The 22,179-nt window shown below is 37.3% G+C and overlaps 1 protein-coding gene across 6 annotated transcripts in view; it reads right to left on the bottom strand.

The window, feature by feature from the left end:
• The window catches only part of adgrb3 (adhesion G protein-coupled receptor B3), a 184,601-nt gene extending 162,642 nt beyond the window's left edge, over positions 1-21,959 (bottom strand). For all 6 annotated transcript variants that reach the window (XM_079854433.1, XM_079854431.1, XM_079854432.1 and 3 more), the window contains exons 1-2: positions 21,545-21,959; positions 18,951-19,716 (exon numbers count right to left, since the gene is read on the bottom strand). In XM_079854433.1, coding sequence (XP_079710559.1) covers positions 18,951-19,701 — 751 coding nt within the window. In that variant the 5' untranslated portion in view covers positions 19,702-19,716; positions 21,545-21,959. The remainder of the gene's footprint in view (positions 1-18,950; positions 19,717-21,544) is intronic.
• Positions 21,960-22,179: the final 220 nt, after the last annotated feature.

The raw sequence follows: 22,179 nt of genomic DNA on the forward strand, positions 1-22,179 counted from the left end.
GGATACTTTTCATAAACATTGATGACATTTCTTTCATGTCCCACTTTCCATTGCATCAAAGATGATCCTAATAGATAATGCCAAGGTTATTTGTGATAGTAATCAAAGGAATTGTAATTGTAAAAGCGAGCAGAGACTGCTTATGCATTGGGTGGAAATGAAATTAGCATTCATTAGCATAATCACATGGGAACAAAGAGAAATCATCGTTTCCTTTAAGGATGATGCGTCAGAGAATAACGCCTTGAGAAACTACCTCAAAAATAACTCGGACCAAGGTCAGCGTGTACTGCATTTTTTTCCCTTTCTTTCTTTCTTTTTTTTTTGGAAGTAAAATCATCTCCACTCTAATTGTTTTTATCTCTTATCTCCCAAGTGGGGGAAAAGAGTTACAACATCCAGTTCAAACTCTGGGGGAATTCACTAAAAAGCTGCGCACATTCGCACTTTCAGCACAGAAATCTGCATCTTATTCACAAACCACCTGCAACCCAGTTTAACAAGGAGTTAAATGCATTGACAAAGCATTGCACTTCATTTAAAATGTCATCAGCATTTTTTGTAGCATAAACACGCCTTCTTTCTATGCAAATTAAGCTCATTATATCATGTGCCTTTATATTTATGGAGTCAGACTGCAACAGTCTGCTACATCCTTCCACAATAGCACTCAGAACCAACCCGCAAGAACAGAAATTATGCCATGCAAATTGCCTTCAGATTTCGTGGGTACGTTTGCGCCATTACCTGATTTGCATAACTCGTTTAGTGAACCTGAAAACAACGGACAGCGTATGAAAAACGGTGCTATCATTGGACTCAAATCTTTCCTAGCGAATTCCCTCTCTGCGTTTTGAAACTCATACAAAGTGATCCAGCTTCCATACTTCACAAAAAAAGTCAAAACATCTTACTGAGCTCTGCCCCGTATGTTCTGTTTTAACAGATAGAACGAAATGAGACAGACCGTCTAGGAAGTCAATTAAAAGGAAGTAATTAAAATGTATTCAGGGCAAAATATGTCTGAAACTGCAGTGAGTACCGACCTTAAAGGACATTTGCAAAACGTCTGTACATAAAAGTGTCCTGAAATGCTTTTTCTGACATTTTGATTAGATCTTTTATGAAAAAAAGAGGCAAACAGTACAGAGCTGTAATAAAACACACACACGTTGTGTTTTCATGTTTTATGGGGACATTCCATGGACATAATGATTTTAATATTGTACAAACTGTACATTCTCTCCTCTTACACTAAACCTACCCCTAAATCTACCCATCACACAAAACTTTCTGCATTTTTACATTTTCAAAAAACAACACATTTATAAGCTGTTTTCCTCACGAGGACCAAAAAATATACCCACAAGGACAAGGATTTTAGATATTGCTGTTTTTGGGGACATTTTGTCCCCATAATGTAGGGTTTACAAGGCCATCCACACACACACACACCCCCCAATTAAATACATTTTTTTACAATCATCAATAAAAAAACAGTTGGTTTCTTACCGTGCAACACCCTATTATAAAATGTATATGGTTTGATAACAGCTTGTGTGACGCAGATTGAAAAGTGGCATTTTAATTGCTACGTTCTTTTTATTCTAACTTACAGAGTTGTACTAAACTTGCAGCGACTGTAGCTAACCTATAATTGCTTTTCAATTTCACTATCAGCATATGACAGATGCAACAATGATTTCAATTTCGATTTTCAAGTGAAACGCATCTTCAATTTCAATACGACATTGTGCGTAGCATGAAAGGAAACGCACATTATCTCTGTTCTCATTACATTACACAGCTGCTAAACAAACCCTACCCTCAAATAACCCAGCGGAGAGAAAAAATCACTTTCGAAACATGCTTCTTGACCCCCGTCGACTAATCGGAGTCTTACACGAGGCGGCCCAGGGTGACTTTAAAGTGCAGCCTTGCTCGACTAAGGTTGTGTCAGTCTGCGTGTTCGTCAACTCTCCCCAGACGCCCCAACCCTCCGTCGACTCGTCCTTGAGAAGCACTCTCATCTCTGCGGTTTGTCCTATCACATCACTGTTTTATGGCTGTAACATTAATAATAGGTCAGTTAATCTCTTTGTCCATTTCTGAAAGTTCTCTCTCTTGGTGACTGAGTTTAATTTGTGCATGCTTCCTACATTCTAATGAGGGAGAAAACAAGCCTCTTTTCTATTCTAATGCTTTATTAGACTAATGAAATCGTATTAACTTGTTTATTTTGGGTGTTTTATAACAGTGTGCGGTTGCATACTGTGGATTTTCAAAAGTGAATTATTCATGTCCCTGTTGAATCCAAAGCATTGCACTTCAACAAAAGCTAAAGAAGTTTTCTATTTCATCTTGATCTTTTATTATCCTTAAAATCTAGTCGTCTTCACAAGCATTTCATCAATTAGCTATCAGAAGACAAGACATAAGTGGTGGAATTTTGATACAATAAAGTGCAATGAAATCTTCCTGTTATTCTTCTGGGAAACTAACAATCAACATAACCTGGCACGTGGCTGATCTCTGAGGAATATCTGTCAACTGTCTTTTTACTTTGTTACTGTACTTGAGTACACTTTTCAAGTGTCTGTACTTTGAGCATTTTTATGTTGGGAAACTTTTACTTTTACCTCACTGTATTCCAAAGCATAATATTGTACTTTTTACTCCACTACATTTCATTAAAAACATCTGTACTGTACATATAAAGTGCTATATAAATGCCTAATTTAATTTCTTTATCATTTCAAATGAAAATCATAATTGGGTCACGACAGGTCAGTTGTTTGTGAACTAAATCTCCTGTAAAAGGGTGAGCTGTTTAAACCCATTGTATGTAATACTTGAATGTGGACATGTCCATATTTGTGTATTACCATCTGAATGAGGTAGTTTATAGGTAAAAACTGATTATATAAATCTAGTTTGTTTCCATAGCGTTCGTATTAAAATGTTAGCACATTTTGCCCTACGTGACATCTGTTTTTATCTTGAATGTTTTTATACTTTTCACACTTTTTTATACTTTTACTCAAGTGAAATTGAAAATGAGTACTTAATTATTTTACTGGAGTAATATTTCAGTAGGGTATCTGTACTTTTCCTCAAGTACCTGATTTTTGTACTTCGTCCAACACTGACTTCTTTCGCCAATGCCAAATTATCACAGAATGGATTGCTTACTTCTGCCCTGTCGGGATATTACAGAAAGAAGAACAACTTTTGTGACTGACAGTCTCATTTGGTTTGAATACAGGTTAGATGTTAATGGAAAAGCCACTTTTATGCTCACTGTAATTGCAATGTTGTGATGTGAAATTGTGACAGTGGAACAAGATAGTGATCTGAAAGTATAATATCTGCAAAGAAAAGTAACAATCTTTGAATATGCATAGTGTTTTGGATGAATGACAATATACATGGGTGAGACTGAAGAAAACTGTATAAAAACGTTTTAACCAAGGCATATAACATGGATTTTCATGGCATGCTGTGAGTATTTTAGGTTATTTCTCTCGGAAATGACACAGGTGTTAAAAAAACAGTAATGCAAGTGCTTGAGGATTGCATTTGCTACAAACAAGCGACTGTATCTTCAGAGACACATTACTGGCAGCACATATTCATGTGACACTGTGTTTGATGTATGAAGGACAACGTGAACACAACCACATTTGGCTCTTGCTTTGATGTAGTGTATTAACTCATCACCTCGTCCTGAAGAAAAAAAATGTAAATACAACCAGATGCAACAACTAAACATGAACACATTTTTTTTGTGTCGATTCAGACCTTTTGATCGATTCAGTACCTGCATTCAATAACACTAGAACATTAGTCATTAACACAAAAGATGCTTCTTTTATATATTGAATATGGGTGATTTTGAGGGGGGGGGGAAATATGTTCCTCCATAGTAGTGACAATATAGGGGCTGCTATGCCAAATTATTATGTTCATAATGCATTTTCAATAAATTTATAGTAAATAATGTAATATAATATAAGCAACTCATAATTAAGTTGAATGATAATTAAATGAGCCATACTGATTGCCCAGTAAATACATCCACAAAGAAACACACACACACACACACACCCACACACACACAATGAATTTCTGCTTTGAAGAGAGAAAAACAATGCTTGTTTAGTAATCATATTTCTACAGAGAAAATGTCTTAAACTTTCAACAGGAAGCATAGCCGCATTCCATAAATCCTCTTGTTCGAGTTATTTTCTCGGTGCATGACAAAAACTTTCCTTCAGAATGATATCAGCACCCGGCGGATGTCACTATTATCATTACAAAGTGTCTGAGGCAGCCATGAATTATCCAGCTAAAGGCTCAAACCCATCCACTGTCCGTACAAATCAGTTCAGCTCATTTCACACTTGGAACGACTTATTGTAAGCTATTCACATAAAATCGGAATCAAACGCATGTTGGACTGGCTCGAGCGACCAAATATTTTTTTTATCAGCTAAATAACCTTGCACTGTATTACACTTTAAAAGTGCATGAACAGACTCAGTGCCTTGAGCAGTCCATTGTTAGCCACAAAGACAAATTTGAGCTTCTCTATGAGAATGACTTGCTGTAACTGTGCCAAATAGATGCAGAGCAGCTTCCCAAGAGATGCCAAAGAACAAAAATCCCCAGTAATGTGAAATGGAGGATGTGCTCATTATTTCTGTTTGAGATAAATAGAGGTAAATGAATATTAATGGAGGATTTATCATCAGCCTTTAAAAATATGGGCTTAATTTCTGCCATGCTGAGAAGCCCTTAAAAGTTTAAATAATTGAAATAACACAGAACACCCACTTTCATATCAGATGTCAATAAACTAACTACCAACTACAAATTCGTTATTTCACACGTGCCTGCCATTTTAAAAGGTAATCTCACTTCAACTGCACCAACACACAATGGGCCCTATCTTGCACCCAGCGCCATTGACTTTGTACACTGACGCATGTTTCATTCCTATTTTACACCCGCGCAAAGCGCGCTTTTCCCTCCACAGAAGCACGTCGCTAAACTAGGTAATGAACTTGCGCTCCCTGGGCGGTTCAGCGCAAAAAAGGAGGCGTGTTCCGGCGCAAACAATCCCTGGTGCTATTTTACTGTTCCATAAAACAATTGCGCCACTGGCCAGATGCCGCATGCTTGACCATAATGTATGGAGTGCACAACGCGCACACTTTGATTCTCTAATCTACACAGAAGCAGCAGTTTTCATTTTTGCAAATCATATTATTACGATAGATAGATAGATAGATAGATAGATAGATAGATAGATAGATAGATAGATAGATAGATAGATAGATAGATAGATAGATAGATAGATCTAGCTTACACATTTACCCACATTATTATATACCTGTTTAACCGAGGCTAATTTGGGTGTGTTTCTCCATCCCCAATGTCACTTCTCTCTCTCTTTTACGGCCGTGACAAGAGCGTTGCTCTCCTCGGCTGTGAACCGCTCCTGGCGCGCGCCTGGCAAATCCGCCGTTATAATAGCAATACGCCAAGGAAAAAGCACGTCTGCTCTTAAAGGGAATGTGAGATGATGCTCTGATTGGTTTATTTCACGTTACGCCCAAACCACACCTATGAATAATGAAGCTACTTCAGACCAACCCCTTTTAGATTTGCGCCGGGCGCAAGAGTCATTTATCCCGCCGGGAAAATAGCAACAGCGCCGAGACCCGCCCACAAAGTTACTTGCGCTTTGCGCTTTGACACTTGCGTTTCAGATCGTTAAAATAGGGCCCAATATCTCAATTCCTAACAATACTGCATTTGCAAAAACTGCAACCTCATATCGTTACAATGCTGTCTCAATCAATGGTGTTAGTTTTGGTGAGGGTGCTATTTGTCTGACTAATAGCACACAGTGTGGAGCAGTGTTGCCAGATTGGAAATGTCCAAGTATCGTACCAGAAGCGTATTTGGAAGAAAATGATCGTACACGAGTTAAACATACGAAATACAGCTATTTATCTAGACCAACCATTTTTTGACACGACCTGCAAATTACTTTATTGCTAAAGTATCGACCTTAGATTGGAAACAACTGATCTAAGCCGCGGCAGGAACGTTAACTTGTCCTCGTGAGAGTCATTCTCCACCATGATTGGCCGAGAAGACGTAACGTGGGATGTGATGGAAGACATGCGTAACACCACGTTCACGTTCTCCTCACAATCACGACGGCAGACACAGGATCCACAGCTCGATCAATGAGTATAAAAGCCCTATGATTACAATGACCATCATTTGAAGTGTCACAAAATTTGTGATTTTATCGTACATTATGGGATTTTTTTCTTTATTGATCGTACAGAGGTCAAAATGATCATACAAATACGATAACTAGCGTACGTCTGACAACACTGGTGGGGAGTGTAGGGGAAAACTGATTGCAAACAGCAATTGCAATTCAGTTTTCTGCCACTAGTAGTGCAGACATTAAATGCAGTGCTGTGGTAATTGTTTCACCAGGATACAAAGGATATAACCTCACAGGTTCCAATCAGGGAATACTTTAATTGAGAACATTTATGCAATGTTTATTTCTGCAGGTTCAGTGCTCGTCATTATCTGCATTCCCTTCTAATCAGACAGTGACGAACGCTAGGTCAGCATGGCCAGCCCAAAGCATAATGAATCAATGAATGTTTGAAAACATTTCAGCCTAATGTGTCACAGGAGAAAGTCTCCTCACAAAGACTCCACAGAGAGCCATTCTGGCTGACTATTGATGTGAAAATTAGCGGTTAATGGTAATTTAACTCACTATACAGTTATTAAAGTGGTCTAAATTAAAGTACATGTTAATAAAGTACAGTGGTCCTAAAGTCTTAGAGCACAAGTGGAAATGCTTCTATTTTGCATTTTATCTAATTTTATGTGCTGTTGTATTAACTTTTTCCCCGCCATTGACGGAAATTTCCGTCATTTTCCGGCTTTCTGTGTTATCACTGTTAAATGGTAGAGGGCGCTATTACACATCTTCTGACATATGCATATGTAAAATAACAAGATCACCAACATAAAATAGCACATAAATCAAAACTGCCAAATGTTACTGAATGAAATGTCAACCCAGGACGAGCTGTAGGACTGTGAAGCTTTGGGGGTGTTGATGGACTCAATCTACTCCATCTATGTTTTGACAATCATTCTGAATCTGATCCAGAGGTAGTCTTTGACGGAAATGCGATTTTCTCAGCTTTTTGCTCAACATGTTTTTTTTCTTTTGTTTTGTTTTTTTATGAAACTTACTTACAAGTGTCAAGAATACATGGGGGTGTGTTCTTTCTTTTGACATATTGCATGTTCAGATATGAAATTCTGAACCATGAAATTGTGAAAATGATCAAAAACGCTGGCGGTGGCTGGCAAAAAACAAAAACAAAAAAAAAACGCTGGTGGGGAAAGATATAGTTATTACAACTATAGTTATTACATTACATATAGTTATAACACATAGTTATTTATAGTTATTACAACAAAATAAGGGAAAAGTCATTTAATTCCAAGATAACAAACTTTCAGTTTTAAATGTTTTCAATGTGGTATCATACTTTGAGCCCATTTGTATAGTAATTTCCACTAGACAATCAATTCAGAGTAAAATAATCCTAAAAGTCACTGCGGAATCATGGCCTAACTTTAATCTTATATCAATGTTTTGACAACCAGCATAATCTTCCTAGGCTACAACTAGAGAAAATCTGACATCGTTCTGATCTGAACTACTTTCAAATAATCAGGAAAGCCTAAATATTTTGGAGGCCATGATAAGATTACAAATGCTCTTGGAAAGTAATGTCTGAAAAACATAAATTGATGGTAAAATAGTGCTGTATGTAAACACAGTGAACATGTGAGTAACATAAACAGCCCAAATGTTCTTCTTCTCACTTGCAGTTATCAGCATTTTTGATGCCCCGGTCACTGTGCTCGGAAGCTGATTGGATGACCCTTTCAAAGTGTAATCCTCCAATCAGAAGCCATCAATTTTCCTATGCAGCATGAGAGCATAATTTTGATGATGATGCTAGTAACAGGACCATATGGTTATTCAACCTCCCAGGAAATCTCAGCAACTATGCACTTGCCAAACATTTGTGGGATGTAACTGACTGGCAGAGAAAAGAATCGAGCCCACCAAAGAAGATGGTATAAATGAGAAAGAAATGATTTGGGAAATGCAAATCAGGTTATTTGCATAAATATTACTTCATGCCAATCAATATTAATTAAAAACGGTGATGAAAGAGAAGATGCAGTTAGAATTAAAATCCATTTGATTTGTCTGCATCTATTCTGAAAATTTTACAATATTCTCTAATCACATAATTAATCTGAACTGTGTTATACAGGCCAAACCGGCCTCCCAGCGTTCTGAATATGCAAATGTGAATTTCTGCGCTCACTTATTTATATACACATTTGAGATCACAAGTGGAGCCTTGGGATTTCTTGTTTGTCCACGTGATCAATTACAGCTATCCACCTGATTTGACTTTATAAACACAGCGGACTGTACAACCTCAATAATTACAAAACAGTTTTGCTCAGGGCTAACATGTTTTCCAAAGTGACACAGAGTAGCCCAATTCGGTAGATTAAAATTTAATTCAATATGCACCCATTTCCAGCTGCTCTATCCAACAGAAAAAAAAATATGCAAGAGAGATCAAGGCAATCTGACAATATATGGAGCGTTTTATTGTTTGAATGAGAGACGGCAGCTGCATAGCTAGAAATGTTTATGGACTTGGCTACTAAATATATTCAAATGCTACTCTGAAATAGTCAGATGTGCAGTTGATATTTTAAATTGTACAAAACTATAAGGAATATTCTGGATTAAGGGCAGGTAAAACTAAATCGACAATGTCGATTACCACAAGACATTAAGCATTTTTCATATAAAAATCATAATAGCATGCATATTGTATCTTACCTTTTCTGTGTAAACTTAAGTTCAGTTTTACAACTTTGTTGCTAAGACAAAACAAGGCAAACAACAACAAAAAAATACTTAAAAATATTTAAACAGCTTTACATCTTAAATAATACAGAATTAATTAATATAATTGCTTTATAAGATGAAAAGATTCACATTTCTGCTTTTAATTCCTACAAATTATGGCCCCGATTACCTTCCATTTTAATTGCCTGACAATAACCTTTTTCTTCTTTTTTTTTTAAGAAAAAGATGACTCAATATTTTGTGTGTGTGTGTGTGTGTGTGTGTGTGTGTGTGTTTTGCAGTCCCGTAAAACTGCATACATCATGATTCCTAACATAGTTTATGAATCATGACACCTTAAAAGTGTGTAAAGAGACAATCCATCATGATTATATTAGCAATCATATGTAAAGTTGGTTCCGGCTCACTAACATTTTCATTTTCAGCTAAAACATAAGATCATATGAATAAATTCAGAGGTGTACAAATGTTTATGGACGCATGAATTCATGAAAATCTGATTTAAAAAAAATCTATAAAATTTAAAACTATACTACAAATAAAATCTTCACTATGACTTAGGTAGGTACACTGTAAAAAAACGGACAAATTCTGACAAATTCTCCATATTTTCCATTAAAACAATATGTCTACTGTAGAAAACACTGCATTCTGGGATATATTTTGCACGGTAAGCAATTGTTAATTTACAGCCCATTTTCAACACTAATCTGCTGTATTTATGTATTAAGGTTTTGTACTGTACTATGCAATGCATTGTGGGCTAGTGCATTTGAAGCAATAGCACAATGGTGCTGTGTTTCACTGGTGTTTCACAGTGAATATAGGAGTTTGAGTATGAGTCTTCGCCTATCCATGTTTGGGGCGGTCATGACAGGAATTTGTGTGGAAAACAGAAGAAATCTAATGGAAGCGGAGAGGAGAAGGAACTTTGAAAATGACTGCAGCGAGGAGCGCGTTCTTTTAAAACTGGACAGTGAATGTGTAGCGTGGGAAGAACTGAAAATGAGAAAGAGGCACCTGAAACAAACTTGATTGTATGGCGTGACTCATGACACTTTGAATCCCTTAAGAGAAAAACATTGATACCAACTGTAGAAGGGAGTCCATTCTTTTAAAACTGGCGGGTTTTGTCGGAGTGTTTTCTCTCACATCCAGATCACTCAAACGGTGACTGATGAGCTGGAACTGAACAAGCCGGAAAAATGCTTGAGAGTGAAGTGAGTGATTATATATGCATTAAATGGAGAGGATAAAAATTATGTCAATTCACTGTAATACATCATTTATTTTCAAATTTCAGTGTTTATTACAGGCTTTCAATCTATGTATTTCTTGGTTTAATTTCTGATGGTTTTGGACGTCTAGTGCTCGTTGGCGGGAGAAAAAAGAAAAGAAATAACTGGTCAAATTTGTACTTAAGCATTATTTATCATTAAACGCAATTCCGTTTAACTGTATAAGCTATATAACCGAGTCTGAGTTTGTATTCTTTTCTGCCCTTTTTCTTACTTTTGCTTTTTTACTATTGCTTTTACTCATATACTTTTGTCCTTTTTGGTGTTCTTGCTTATAAATAAATGTTCACCTTTGTATTAGCCCCTTACTGTTGCCTGTGTTTTTACTGTAGTAATGTCCTGTGTGATTTTGATTTCCAACCTATTTTGGGGTTTCCTTTTTGACCCAGAGCTGTGTTGCCAAAATGACCCAAATTGGGTTGTTTTTAACCCGACATTTTTACAGTGTATTGTGAATTGAAATAATCACAGAAATGTACGGCATGTACAGTACATGGCTGTAAAGTAACTTCACAGTCTTAATATGATAGAATCCCAGTGTATTGCTAGAGTCTCTGCTGCCAGTATTTTACAGTAAAAATACTGGAAAATGCAATATTTTGTTTTACGGTAAAACATTATAAAGCAATATCAGAGTGTTCATACTGTATAATTACAGTAAATTGTTGCCATCTCTGCTGCCAGTATTTTACAGAACTTTTTTTGTGTTTGTTTGCATGACAACGATGGACTAAAAACCGAAAAACCGTTCTTCTTTTCGCATTTTTCACGACAACGTTGTCAAAACGATGTCCATTCACACGTATCCGCGAAAACGACTAAATACACTGTATTACGCATGTCAGGGCAGTAGTTGGCGATGTCACTTTGTAAATAAACACTACATGCCTACAGACTGAACACGTAATACGCATATATATATATTACTAAAATTGAGTGTTTGTCAGTACTTCTATCTTTTTGATGCTGTCAGCATCTTCATATTGTATGGGTAAATCCAAAAATGTATAGTTGCATATTAATACCTACAAATACCAATGAGATTAGACTTGTGATTCTTATGAAAAACCATTCATGCTGCATTTTTGTGATATAGTACATGGTGTTCCCACACTTCCTCCCAAGCACAAAAGTGCAAATCCATTTTATCCATGAATAAAGCGGTTTAATTTGTTTGTGTTCTTGCCATTGTCTGATGTCGTATACATGTGATATCCAGAAATTGAACAAATTCATCACATTTAAAGGTTGAACACACTGGAGAGTTAGCAGTTCCTATTACTTTTTTCTTCTTGCTGGCTTTGCAAAAACTTACACAGGCATCATTATAAAAGGCTTAAGAAGTAGTTGTACTTATATGAGTTTGATTGATATGAGCTTAACATATAATCCCTGCACCACAGAGGGTTTGAAGGCTATTGGTAAATGCTATTTTTATGGATGTATGCTAAACACTCCCTCCTACCTATATCAGAGTCTTAATCTTGAAGCCAGTAAATAAATCAAATGGTTCCTGTTTACTATTTAAATGCACATTCCTTGTGCCTTCATAATCTTGTATCAAAATACAATAACTTACTCAGCCCCTGAAACAACATTCCTTTTCAGCTGATATCACCATTTCTCTATTACTTTTTTGCCAACCTTTTTCCTCCTTTACTCGGGTATGTTACACCCACTTTTCACAGTCCAAATAATTCCCATTAGATAAGAAACAAGTCTTGACAGCATAACAAACACCTCTCTCTCTCTCCCTCTTTATATATATATATATATATATATATATATATATATATATATATATATAGGGGCCGTTTACATTATGTGTTTTGTGTTATGTGTTTTGGCCTTTCATTTACACAACTACAATGTTTTAGGCGACTGAACAATGCAAACTTTAGAAAACAGGTTTCAACATGCACGTTTTTGAAAACGATACCATTATCGTCTCTGTGTAAACTACAAGAATGTGAATTTGTAAAAACAGTGACCTCGTGCACATGCAAATTTTTGTGTTCAGTCTATTAGGCGCATAGGTGCTACTCTCGTGGATGCTTATCTACAAACATAATTTTTCTCCAAACAAATGTATAATTTGGAACAACCGGTATATAAGCATAAAACTTAGTTTTTTCAAAAATGGGTTGATAATGGCATCATATTTGTTAAACAGTTATTTAATGAAAATGGGCACCTGTATACATATGTAGAATTTCTTCAAAAGTATAATATTCCAATAATCCCAAAAGAATATTGTATAGTGTTCGATGCTATACCATCCGGTTTGAAGGAAATGTGAATAAGGAGACTGTGAGTTTCAAATCTGATGTTGCAATTAAACGAGTTAATATTGCTGATAAAAGATGGAATAATTACTTTATTAGGAAGTTACTTACTGAATACAGCTCAATACCTTCTAAAACATACTGGCTTTCTAAAGTTGAGTGCATTGACTGGAAATATGCATGGTTGCTGCCAAAAAAATATTGCATAACAAATAAGGTGAGAGAAGTACATTTTAAGATACTTCATCTGGTGTACCCAGTTAAAACTCTTTTTCTTCGGTTTCGTGCTGATGTAGATGCTGAATGTGATTTCTGTGGCACTGAGGAGGAAAGTGTTGTCCATTTATTTTTTAGTTGCATTTACAGCAAAATGGTTTGTGTAGATTTGGAATGTTTTCTTTGTAAATGTTTAGGGATGAAAGTTTGTTTTTCTGAAAAATATGTGTTTTTTTTTTTGTTTTGTTTTTAATGGACAAAGACTGTCACCAGATGTGCCATTCATTATTAATCTCTGTTTGATAATGGGAAAATACCATATTCATAAGCAAAAATGGGCTAAAGAAAACCCCAATTTTTTGTTGTTTCGGATAGAAATGAAGAGTTATATTGAGTTACTACTTGGGTTGAAAAACAGCAAAGCAAAATGTACTAGGTCTTTGTGTGAAGCTTTTAGGTTATTTATTTGATGATCTCATACTTTTTTTCTTTTCCTTTTATATTATTTTCTTTTTCTTTTAATTGTATAATTTATTTTAATTTGCACTATATTTTCTTTTTTCTTTTGTTATAATGTTGAATTTTGAATATTGTCTGTATTTTTTTTGTTAAAATTTATTATTTGTATGTGACTGGCATTTAATAAAAAAAATTTAAAAAAATTAAAAAAGTCTATTAGGCGCATAATGTTTCATTACAAATTGACATCGCCAACTACTGGCCTGGCAGCATAATACAGAGCTTTTAGTCGGGGATCGTTTCGACCATGTTGTAATTTGTACGCAACAAAACGCAAACGAAAAAAACGTTTCAGTTTTTTTGTACATTTTTGCCATGTAAATGTACCCTTAGATTTAACAAGGCAATACAAATAAAATCACAGTAAAATATTGTTAAATTATGCATAACTAGCATTCCCTTTTTAAACAGGCATTCCATTTTAAGTTTAAATGTTATGTTTATATGTTGTATATTGGTCAATTTAGGGTCCAATTCTCACTATTTACTAGTTGCTTATTAGGGCTGCACGATATTGAAGAAAAATGCGATATAACTCATTAAATAATGCGATATTCGATATGCGATACGATAATGCTTAAAGTGTGTAAAATAAACTTAAATTATCTTTAAAATATATTTAAAATTATATAACCTACATACGTGTTTCACATTCTTTTTGTGACAAGAAAACATCCTTACAACTTATGAAAGTGAACAGCAGTGTTTTACTGTAGCATAAGATGTGTTATATTAAGTGTAAGTGTAAACCACGGGGTTTAAGGTTTCAGGTAGGCCTACATTAGGTTTATTTAACAGCAGAAACTGAATAATCAAATGTAAAAAAAAAAAACACGGCTTAGTTTTCACGAATTAAATATCGGCTATAAAGTATACTGATTCTTATTAAAGCTACAAAAGTTATTCAGCCAAGAGCAGTGAGTGATTTTCTCTTTGTCTATTGTTCATGATCCCAGTTATTGCAAGCCGTTGCGATATGCATATCGCGATATATACATTAGCGATATTTCGATAGTTTCGATATATTGTGCAGCCCTACAGCATGCATATTGCTAGGATATTGGCTGCTTATTAGCACTTATAAAGCACATATTAATGCCTTATTCTGCAACCCTTAATCCTACCCAATACATAGACTTAACAACTACCTCACTATTAATAAGAAATAATTACAAGTGTATTGAGGCAAAAGTCATAATTAATAGTTAGTAAATAGTGAGAATTGGACCCTAACCTGTGACCTGTATATTATTTATAGTTTCCACTAAAAAAAAGTCATCAGAATGTACAAAACTACAAGCCTAGCAACAAGTTGAACACGGAAACAATATTACAGTTGCATGTTTCATTTAGAAATATCCTACTGCAAAGGTAAAATTGAATTGTACACTTGGTATATAAAAATAATAAAGCAAAAGACACTTCAAGCACAACCATTACATTTGACATTTAAAAAAAATAAATAATGAAAAAAAAATTTGATTAAAGATGGATGAACGCATTCTCCCCTCAAGAAATGACTAGAATTCAAGATGGCCCCCAAGTTGAGGGAACAATGTTGATGAACATGATGCGCTGTGACTACTGATCCAAAGTGAATAAAAGGCTGCACTATGCAGTGGAGAAGCAGAGCCTTCCCATGGCCCCTGGCTTCAATAAAAGGGGCCTTGCTCTTCTAAACTAGCAAGCAGTGTTGTCGTCAATATCTCAATTATTCATTTGATTGTAACAATAACCCCAAACGTTTTAAGACCAAATGCACCGATAAGAAAGTCTGCAAATAATTCATCAGCACAGTGATGCAATCCACCCAACACTCTGAGGTCAGAGAATCCTAAATAAATCATCTCGCTCTTCGTTCTCATTTGTAACCATTCACGTTTCTCTGAAATCTGACATTTTAAATTCCAGTGGGTGTATATTATCACTTGTGCATGACTCAGCACAAACTGACACACTGTGGACGTGCACTTCATTAGCATCAGCCGAATCCCCCTTTCCTGCTCCGCAACACGCTCTGGAGCCCTGAGCCTGACAAGGGTCGTTTGCACAAAGTGACAGTTCAGTTCCCCCCACAGATCGGAGTGCAAGGGGCCCGGACCCTGCAGTGCAGTCAGGCAAGTTTCTTCTCCAGAAATGGTCAGGCAAAAAGAGCAAACGGCCACTGCTGTCTGAGGGCAGACCAGCGGTGGAGCGAGAGACAGAGAGTAATGAGAAACAGCCTTGAGATGTTGCTCATCTTCTTCAGCAGGGCTTCATTTGTGACTAATTTAGGCGACACAATTCGGAGCGTCTGACTTTGAGCCATCAAATCAAGTGTCACTGTGCCTGGAGAGGAGATGATGCAGAGATAAAAAGAAACGCCACTTGCCGATAATAAGAATGTGGGATAGCCCGCATGTCCCATATATGGCCACCACACAAAAGCAGGGAGCCCTATGGGGACCACTGCTAAAAAGATCATCCATAACAAGACTGTGGTACAAAAATAACAATGCTCCCCCACTCTTGATAGAATTTTCCGGCTTTCCGTGTTTTCACTGTCATACGGTAGGGAAGGCATCTTCCGAAGTACTGAATCTTCTGATCAAAACACAGGCTAAGAAGAAGCAGAAACAAGCGATAGCATATTTTTTCCTGTGTTTCAGGAAAAAAAAATCCCGCCCTGCAGCCAACTCTAAAGATTTCATTGGTCATGTCAATCACTTTACTGATTTCCTACACCAAACACTGATCCCTAAACCTACCCGTCGCTGTAACCTTAACCAATGAAATTAGCTGCAGGGTGTGATTTCCGCTGAACTGGTTTCGGTAAAAAAAAAAAAAAAAAATTATAATCGTATGCATGTAAAACAGCATATGAATCAAAACTGCCTAATTTTACTGAATGAAATGTCGACCCAGGACGAGCTATAGGTCTGTGCTATTTTTGCGTGCAAAAAAGCTTTATTAGTATTATAAGAGAACCTCAGTGAACATATTAAAATAATAAAAAAAGGGCCATGTCATGACCCCTTTAAATGCCTTAAAATCTTCACCCCAAATGGTCAACATTTCAGCGCAACTTAGTCCAAAGCCAATAAATGCTATTTTTTTCACTCCCAAGTCCTTTATGTCATATCAGACAACCATGTCATATCGAGTTATCCTGGAGCTGTGAATAAATTCTGGCAGCCTATTTTATAGTCTACCTTGCGGTTCAAAACTAGCCTTGGCATCCCATTTTCCTAGCCGCGGCTTCACAACCAAGGTTGACATTTCTACAGAAATCACTAGTTATAATGTATGAAGGCTGATGAGATGGATTTCACTGCTGTTTATATGTCAGTGACGTTCTTGTCAAACTTTTGTCAAAAAATGCCACATTTTGAAAATGGCTTCCAACTCCAAGTTTTAAAGTTTCAAACATTCCAAAAGAGTATAAAAGCCTTTCCCGGTTACATCAAAGATGCGTCCTCAAATAAATTACTATTTGGCTGTTTTCAGATCGGTGTTTTGAAATTATAGTTAGTTATAGTCAAATATATCAACCTGTTTGAGGCCATGTTTAACAAACCTAACGTGTTAATACAGCAACACCGCCATAAATCCGTTACTGCAATATTACCGCAATCAGCTAATGCCTGCTCAAGTGCATTTAATGTGCACCAACATCATAATTATCCATTATGCAAGTCTAATATGTTTTTACATTTCAAAACACTTTACTTTCATCCTCAGCAAGGCAGCATTTCAAACACCGATGTTATCATAAAGTATAATCAAGCTCATGTTTTTGCTGGCCTGCTGGATATCATTCTGCAGAGTGCAATGGACCAGAAAACCAGTTATAGTGATCCTCTCATCGTCCCATTCAAAGGCCACACTTTGTTACCATGCACACAACCAGGAGTGAGGGATATCAAAGACAACCATTTATTTTGGACCCGCTCTGTACAGGTCTTTTTTTGTTTAGTGTTTTTTTTTTTTTTTTGTCGTGGCTGTTTGAAGGCGTACGTCCATTCGGGACGCTCATCCGGGAGGGCAGAAGCTTCATTCTGACACTACAGCGGGGCTTGTGTGCTCTTTTAAACCTGTGATAGCAATCCACTAAAGCCTCTACTCTATAAATAGAAGCTTTCAGTCTAATCTTTGAAAAAAAAAAAAAACCTAGTGCATATAAGCTTCTCTAAACATGCAGATAGCTGAAAGTAAGTGAAACATCACTTTTTAATAGTAAAGCTATATTTCCAGTGCCTATAATGACAACTTGATACAGAAATGCTTTAAGATGGGAGTTCTGTTTAAGAATTCATAGACGCAGAAGGAGTTATATTAATTATAGAGTCTGTGCCGTAATAAAACGCTCACACAATAACCGGGGAACAAAATAATCAATGGCTTAATCTTCATTTCAAGCTTGATTCATATTTAAAACATTATAAAATGAAAATCACTCTCAGCTACAAGATCATAAATGGAATATGACACAGTTTGGAATGGAATATAAAGCTCATTTGGAAAGGGGGATGAAAAATGAAATTGGGGGCCTACTTAACTCTACTGAACCTTGATAATTCCAAAGCACCATGTTCCGCTTGATCGGGAAAGCTGCCACCTTCTCCCTATGGGGTTATTATTTTCAGCAAGTGAAACCGGAATGCCATAGGATGGTTACTCCCTCCCTATCTTTCTCTCTCTCTCTCTCTCTCTCTCTCTCTCTCTTTCTCTCTATCGCCACCTCATTATTCATTATTTTTGAATCACTGTGCTGGAATTGAAGTGAGATTGTCAGCATCCATTCTCAGCCAACAATCTCTGTGAGATGTTGTCCATTCACAGTATGCTGGGTCATTTCTCCCTCCAGTTGATCTCTATCTTGTGCCAGTTGTGAAATGTTACAGATGCTAATTAGCTGTAATATCTGTGACCCCGATGCAAGTCCATTATACATCATCAGAAATGTTCATTGCTAGCAAATTCCTTCAAAGGCATTCGTGGCAATCTGTTGCTGCCAGCGTCCGTGGACAGCAGAGGGACGACTGACAAGAAAAAAAGACGTTTGTCATTGATGGAGGCTGACAGCAGCATAACAATTACATTTAGGCCAAAAGGCTAAGTATGGTGTCAGGTGCTTAAAGCAAGTTCAACTGACCCTCTTCACTGCCAAAGCTTTCCCAAAGACAGTATTTGGGAATGCGTTTTATTGCCGTTTGGATTCACAATTGAATTCCAAAAAGATTGAAAAATGTGTTTACTATATTAAAAGATAAAATAGATGGCATGATGTAAACATACATTAGACTTAGTACCCCTGTTCCCAAAAAAACATTAAAAAAAAATGAATTAGTTAATTAATAAAACCCCATCCAGGTTGTGTTACACTTCTGACATAACATGAAAGAAAGAACATAACACATCAAGAAAGAACATTCCTATTCGGTACACCCAGAAATTGTAAAACTAAACAAAAAAAGACATCAGTAGCAGAGCACAGTGAGCTGTTTTTAGTGTTCTTTTATGTGGAAGGGTGGAGGAATACACGGGGGCATCATAAAGACATGGTATAATTAAGCTGTGAAATGATCTCCAGCATTAAAGGCCTGCAGCTGTCTGGTTCATACTCACCCTCCTTGGATGGTCGTCGCACCTCCGCGCTCAGATTGCACACCTGCGCCGAGCGCACGTGAGGAGTCAGGCATCCTTCGGTTTGGGGGTTTAAAGGCAACACCACGTTACTGAGCATCAGCACGCTCTCAGATTCCCCATCTCCTAAATGTTGCGGGCAGGTGCATTTAGCATAGACTATTCCACAGGATTCAGCTTTCTCTCCTTTCAAGCAGTTTTCCAACCACGTGCATAACACCTGACATCCAAACTGACTCGGGCTCGCCTTGTTTAAAACCACAAACTCCACCACAGACCTTTCCTCCTCATCCGTCTTCTTTGTCGTCAATCCGTTGTAGTCGTAGGGAAAGACTCGCCGGAGCTGCACAAAATTTTTGTCGTAATGCAAAAAGACATAAATATTCTTGGCGTCATCACAGAGGTGCACAATGGACTCGTTGATCCTCAACAGCTCGTTAATCTTCTCGTGGGAGAAGTGATCGAACTGGTAAGCCAGCAGAGAGAATTCAGAACAGCTAATTTCTCGTTTGTAAAGTTTTAGGTAGATGCTGTATTTGGTAGGATCTGGGTTCTCCAACGTCCAAGTGCAGTTCGTGAAGTTCTTGGGAAACATTTCATTTATCGAGTAAGATCCATAGATAACTCCTTTCACTAGCGTGGAACACCAGAAATCTTGGGCACCAGTATATCCAAACATAACCAGGAGATAGGTGGAAAATATATAAATCAACAGATTACGAACAGCCTTCATCCTATGTCATTTGGCCTGCAAGAGAAACAGAGATGCACTACATTTATTGTCAGCCTATGGAGGTGGGAAGTGATGCTTTGTCAACGAGTTTCAATCTAAGATCTCCTACCTATCCAATTAAGCTTTGTGTTAAACACGTACTTACCTACATTGTTCGTTTGAGCAGCCTAATTTCGATCATAAACAACCATCTCGATTTTATAGAGATTCAAATGATTCTTTCCATGGGAATGTAACACATTTCGGATAAACATTGCCACCTTGTGGTGTTTAATAAATGGGGGGGTAATAACTTTGAGCATCTGCTGTGGCAGGATAAAACAACATAATATTTTGCTATTAAATAACCATTTAATATGATCATTACACACTGAATGATCTTTACCGTGTTTGAATGAGTGACAGTGTCAGACACAGTGATCAATGCCATTCAATAGCTTTATGGTCGTTATATTAACTCGCGACGCGTTCATTTTGAAGAATAAAAAAGGCTGGCATTACATGTCACCAATAAACAAACAAACAAACATTTGACACCATAAAACGTGTTTTATTCAGTTGAGAGTAATGTGTCGCAATTCTGCAGTGATCTACATGTCTGACCGCATAATAATCATCTACATAGCTTATCTCAGTCTGCTCAGACACAGTTGCGATTTCTATTCAACTTAGTCTAAAAAAAACACCCCATAAATTGACTAAATAGACTATCGTATTTTATATAATATAGGGAGATATCCGGTTGTCTTGATGTCGTGATCTATGTAAGGATTAAAGCAGCCTTTGCATTCAACATCTAATTCCCTTATTGAATGCATTATGCTTTCCATGAGGGAAACAAACTTAGATTTTGATGTGATGCTTCTCTCTCCGCGACGATCTACTATTCGCATTTCAACATAATGTGTTGAATTCCAAAATTTTCTAGAAGTCTGAAAGAAAGGCGGTGGGGAGAGAAAGAGAGAGAGAGAGAGAGAGAGAGAGAGAGAGAGAGAGAGAGAGAGAGAGAGAGAGAGAGAGAGAGAGAGAGAGAGAAAGAAAGGGAGATCCAGTATGAGAGAAAAGCTATTCGATGTCTTGTTTGCATGAATCCTGCAGGCATTGCAGCTGTGTGCAGTGTCACAGCATTACCAAACCGAGCCTTTATTTTTTTATTATTTAATCGCCTTAAATGCGCCAGTATTTGTACGGCATAGCAAAACGCGTACGGTGCAATATACAGAGAGGTTATACACGGCTATATAGGACGAAATAGTATTGGCGCACATTGCAAACATAGTGCGCTACTTTTCCTTTACTTGACAATCTACTATGTCGCGTCGCGCGCTTGCACTTTTCGTTGACTGTGACAGGAGCGATCCAGTTTGTCGCGCCGCGTCACGATCAGTAGCCTAATATAAACGAATTAGGGGGGAAATGTAGCGGCAAAAAATAAAATAAATAAATAATAAAAACTGCAGCGACGTATATTTATATTCATCTCTTACGAACCCCAATAAGTCTAGCGGTATTGTCAATCGTCCGTTTTTTGGAAATGCAAACGTGAATGTGGTCACCAAGACGGATTTTTATATACAGTCGGCGCCAAACTCCATGTCATTTCCCTGCGAAACTCGTCGATCATCGTTTAACTTCGCACTGGCCCTGGTGTAACGTTCGAGTCCTCTGAAATATTGACGTAGTTTGCATTGCATTAACCAGAATAAACTATGGGATCTTGAACTCGTTTATGCATTGAAGAGGGATAAACTTGGGCGAGGACCATCTCATCACCGTACAAACCCACCTATTTATCCATCTACTTATGTATAACAATAACAGCCTAATAATAAACAGGTCTTACCTTGCACTCTGAAAGCTATGGCTATTTTTCCCACATACTTGGAAACATCCTTTAGAAATGAAACGTGTCGCTCCCCTGCGAATCGATATCTCCCATTGCCTATAAAGTCTAGAGCAACAAGACGGTCAATGAGCAAAAATGCATTAGACTCCAGGCTGGATCATCATCATCATCATCATCTCGTTCCTTTTTCCCACCTCAACGCAACCAAGTGATGAGAGCACGCAACAGAAGTGAGCAGACACTAGAACGAGGGCGAAAAATGCTGTGAATCTCGACTGATCATTAGTCGTTGTCTGCCCGTCCCTCAAGAGATGCCCAGGTCGGGTAGCAGGTAGAGCGCAGTCCCTGACGGATGGAGGATGCTGCTGACTCGCTGTAGAGTGAGATGGAAAGCGCTTTCTCGCCGAGCCTCAGGACTGGAGCTGCAATATCACGTCACTGCCACTAAGATAAGGCACGTATGGACGTCTCGAGCTGCGTCTCTCACCATCTCACCCCCCTTCCTCTGGATAACATAGAAACTCTTTTTTTATTTGAAATCAAGGCAGAGGAATGTCCCTCGGACTGGAACTAACGACACGGTTTCTTTTCTGCGACGGCACGGACTGTTTTATCCGAATCTAATGGAATAA

This window comes from Squalius cephalus (genome assembly GCF_949319135.1).
Source record: "Squalius cephalus genome assembly, chromosome: 21".
NCBI classification, from domain to species: Eukaryota; Metazoa; Chordata; class Actinopteri; order Cypriniformes; family Leuciscidae; genus Squalius; species Squalius cephalus.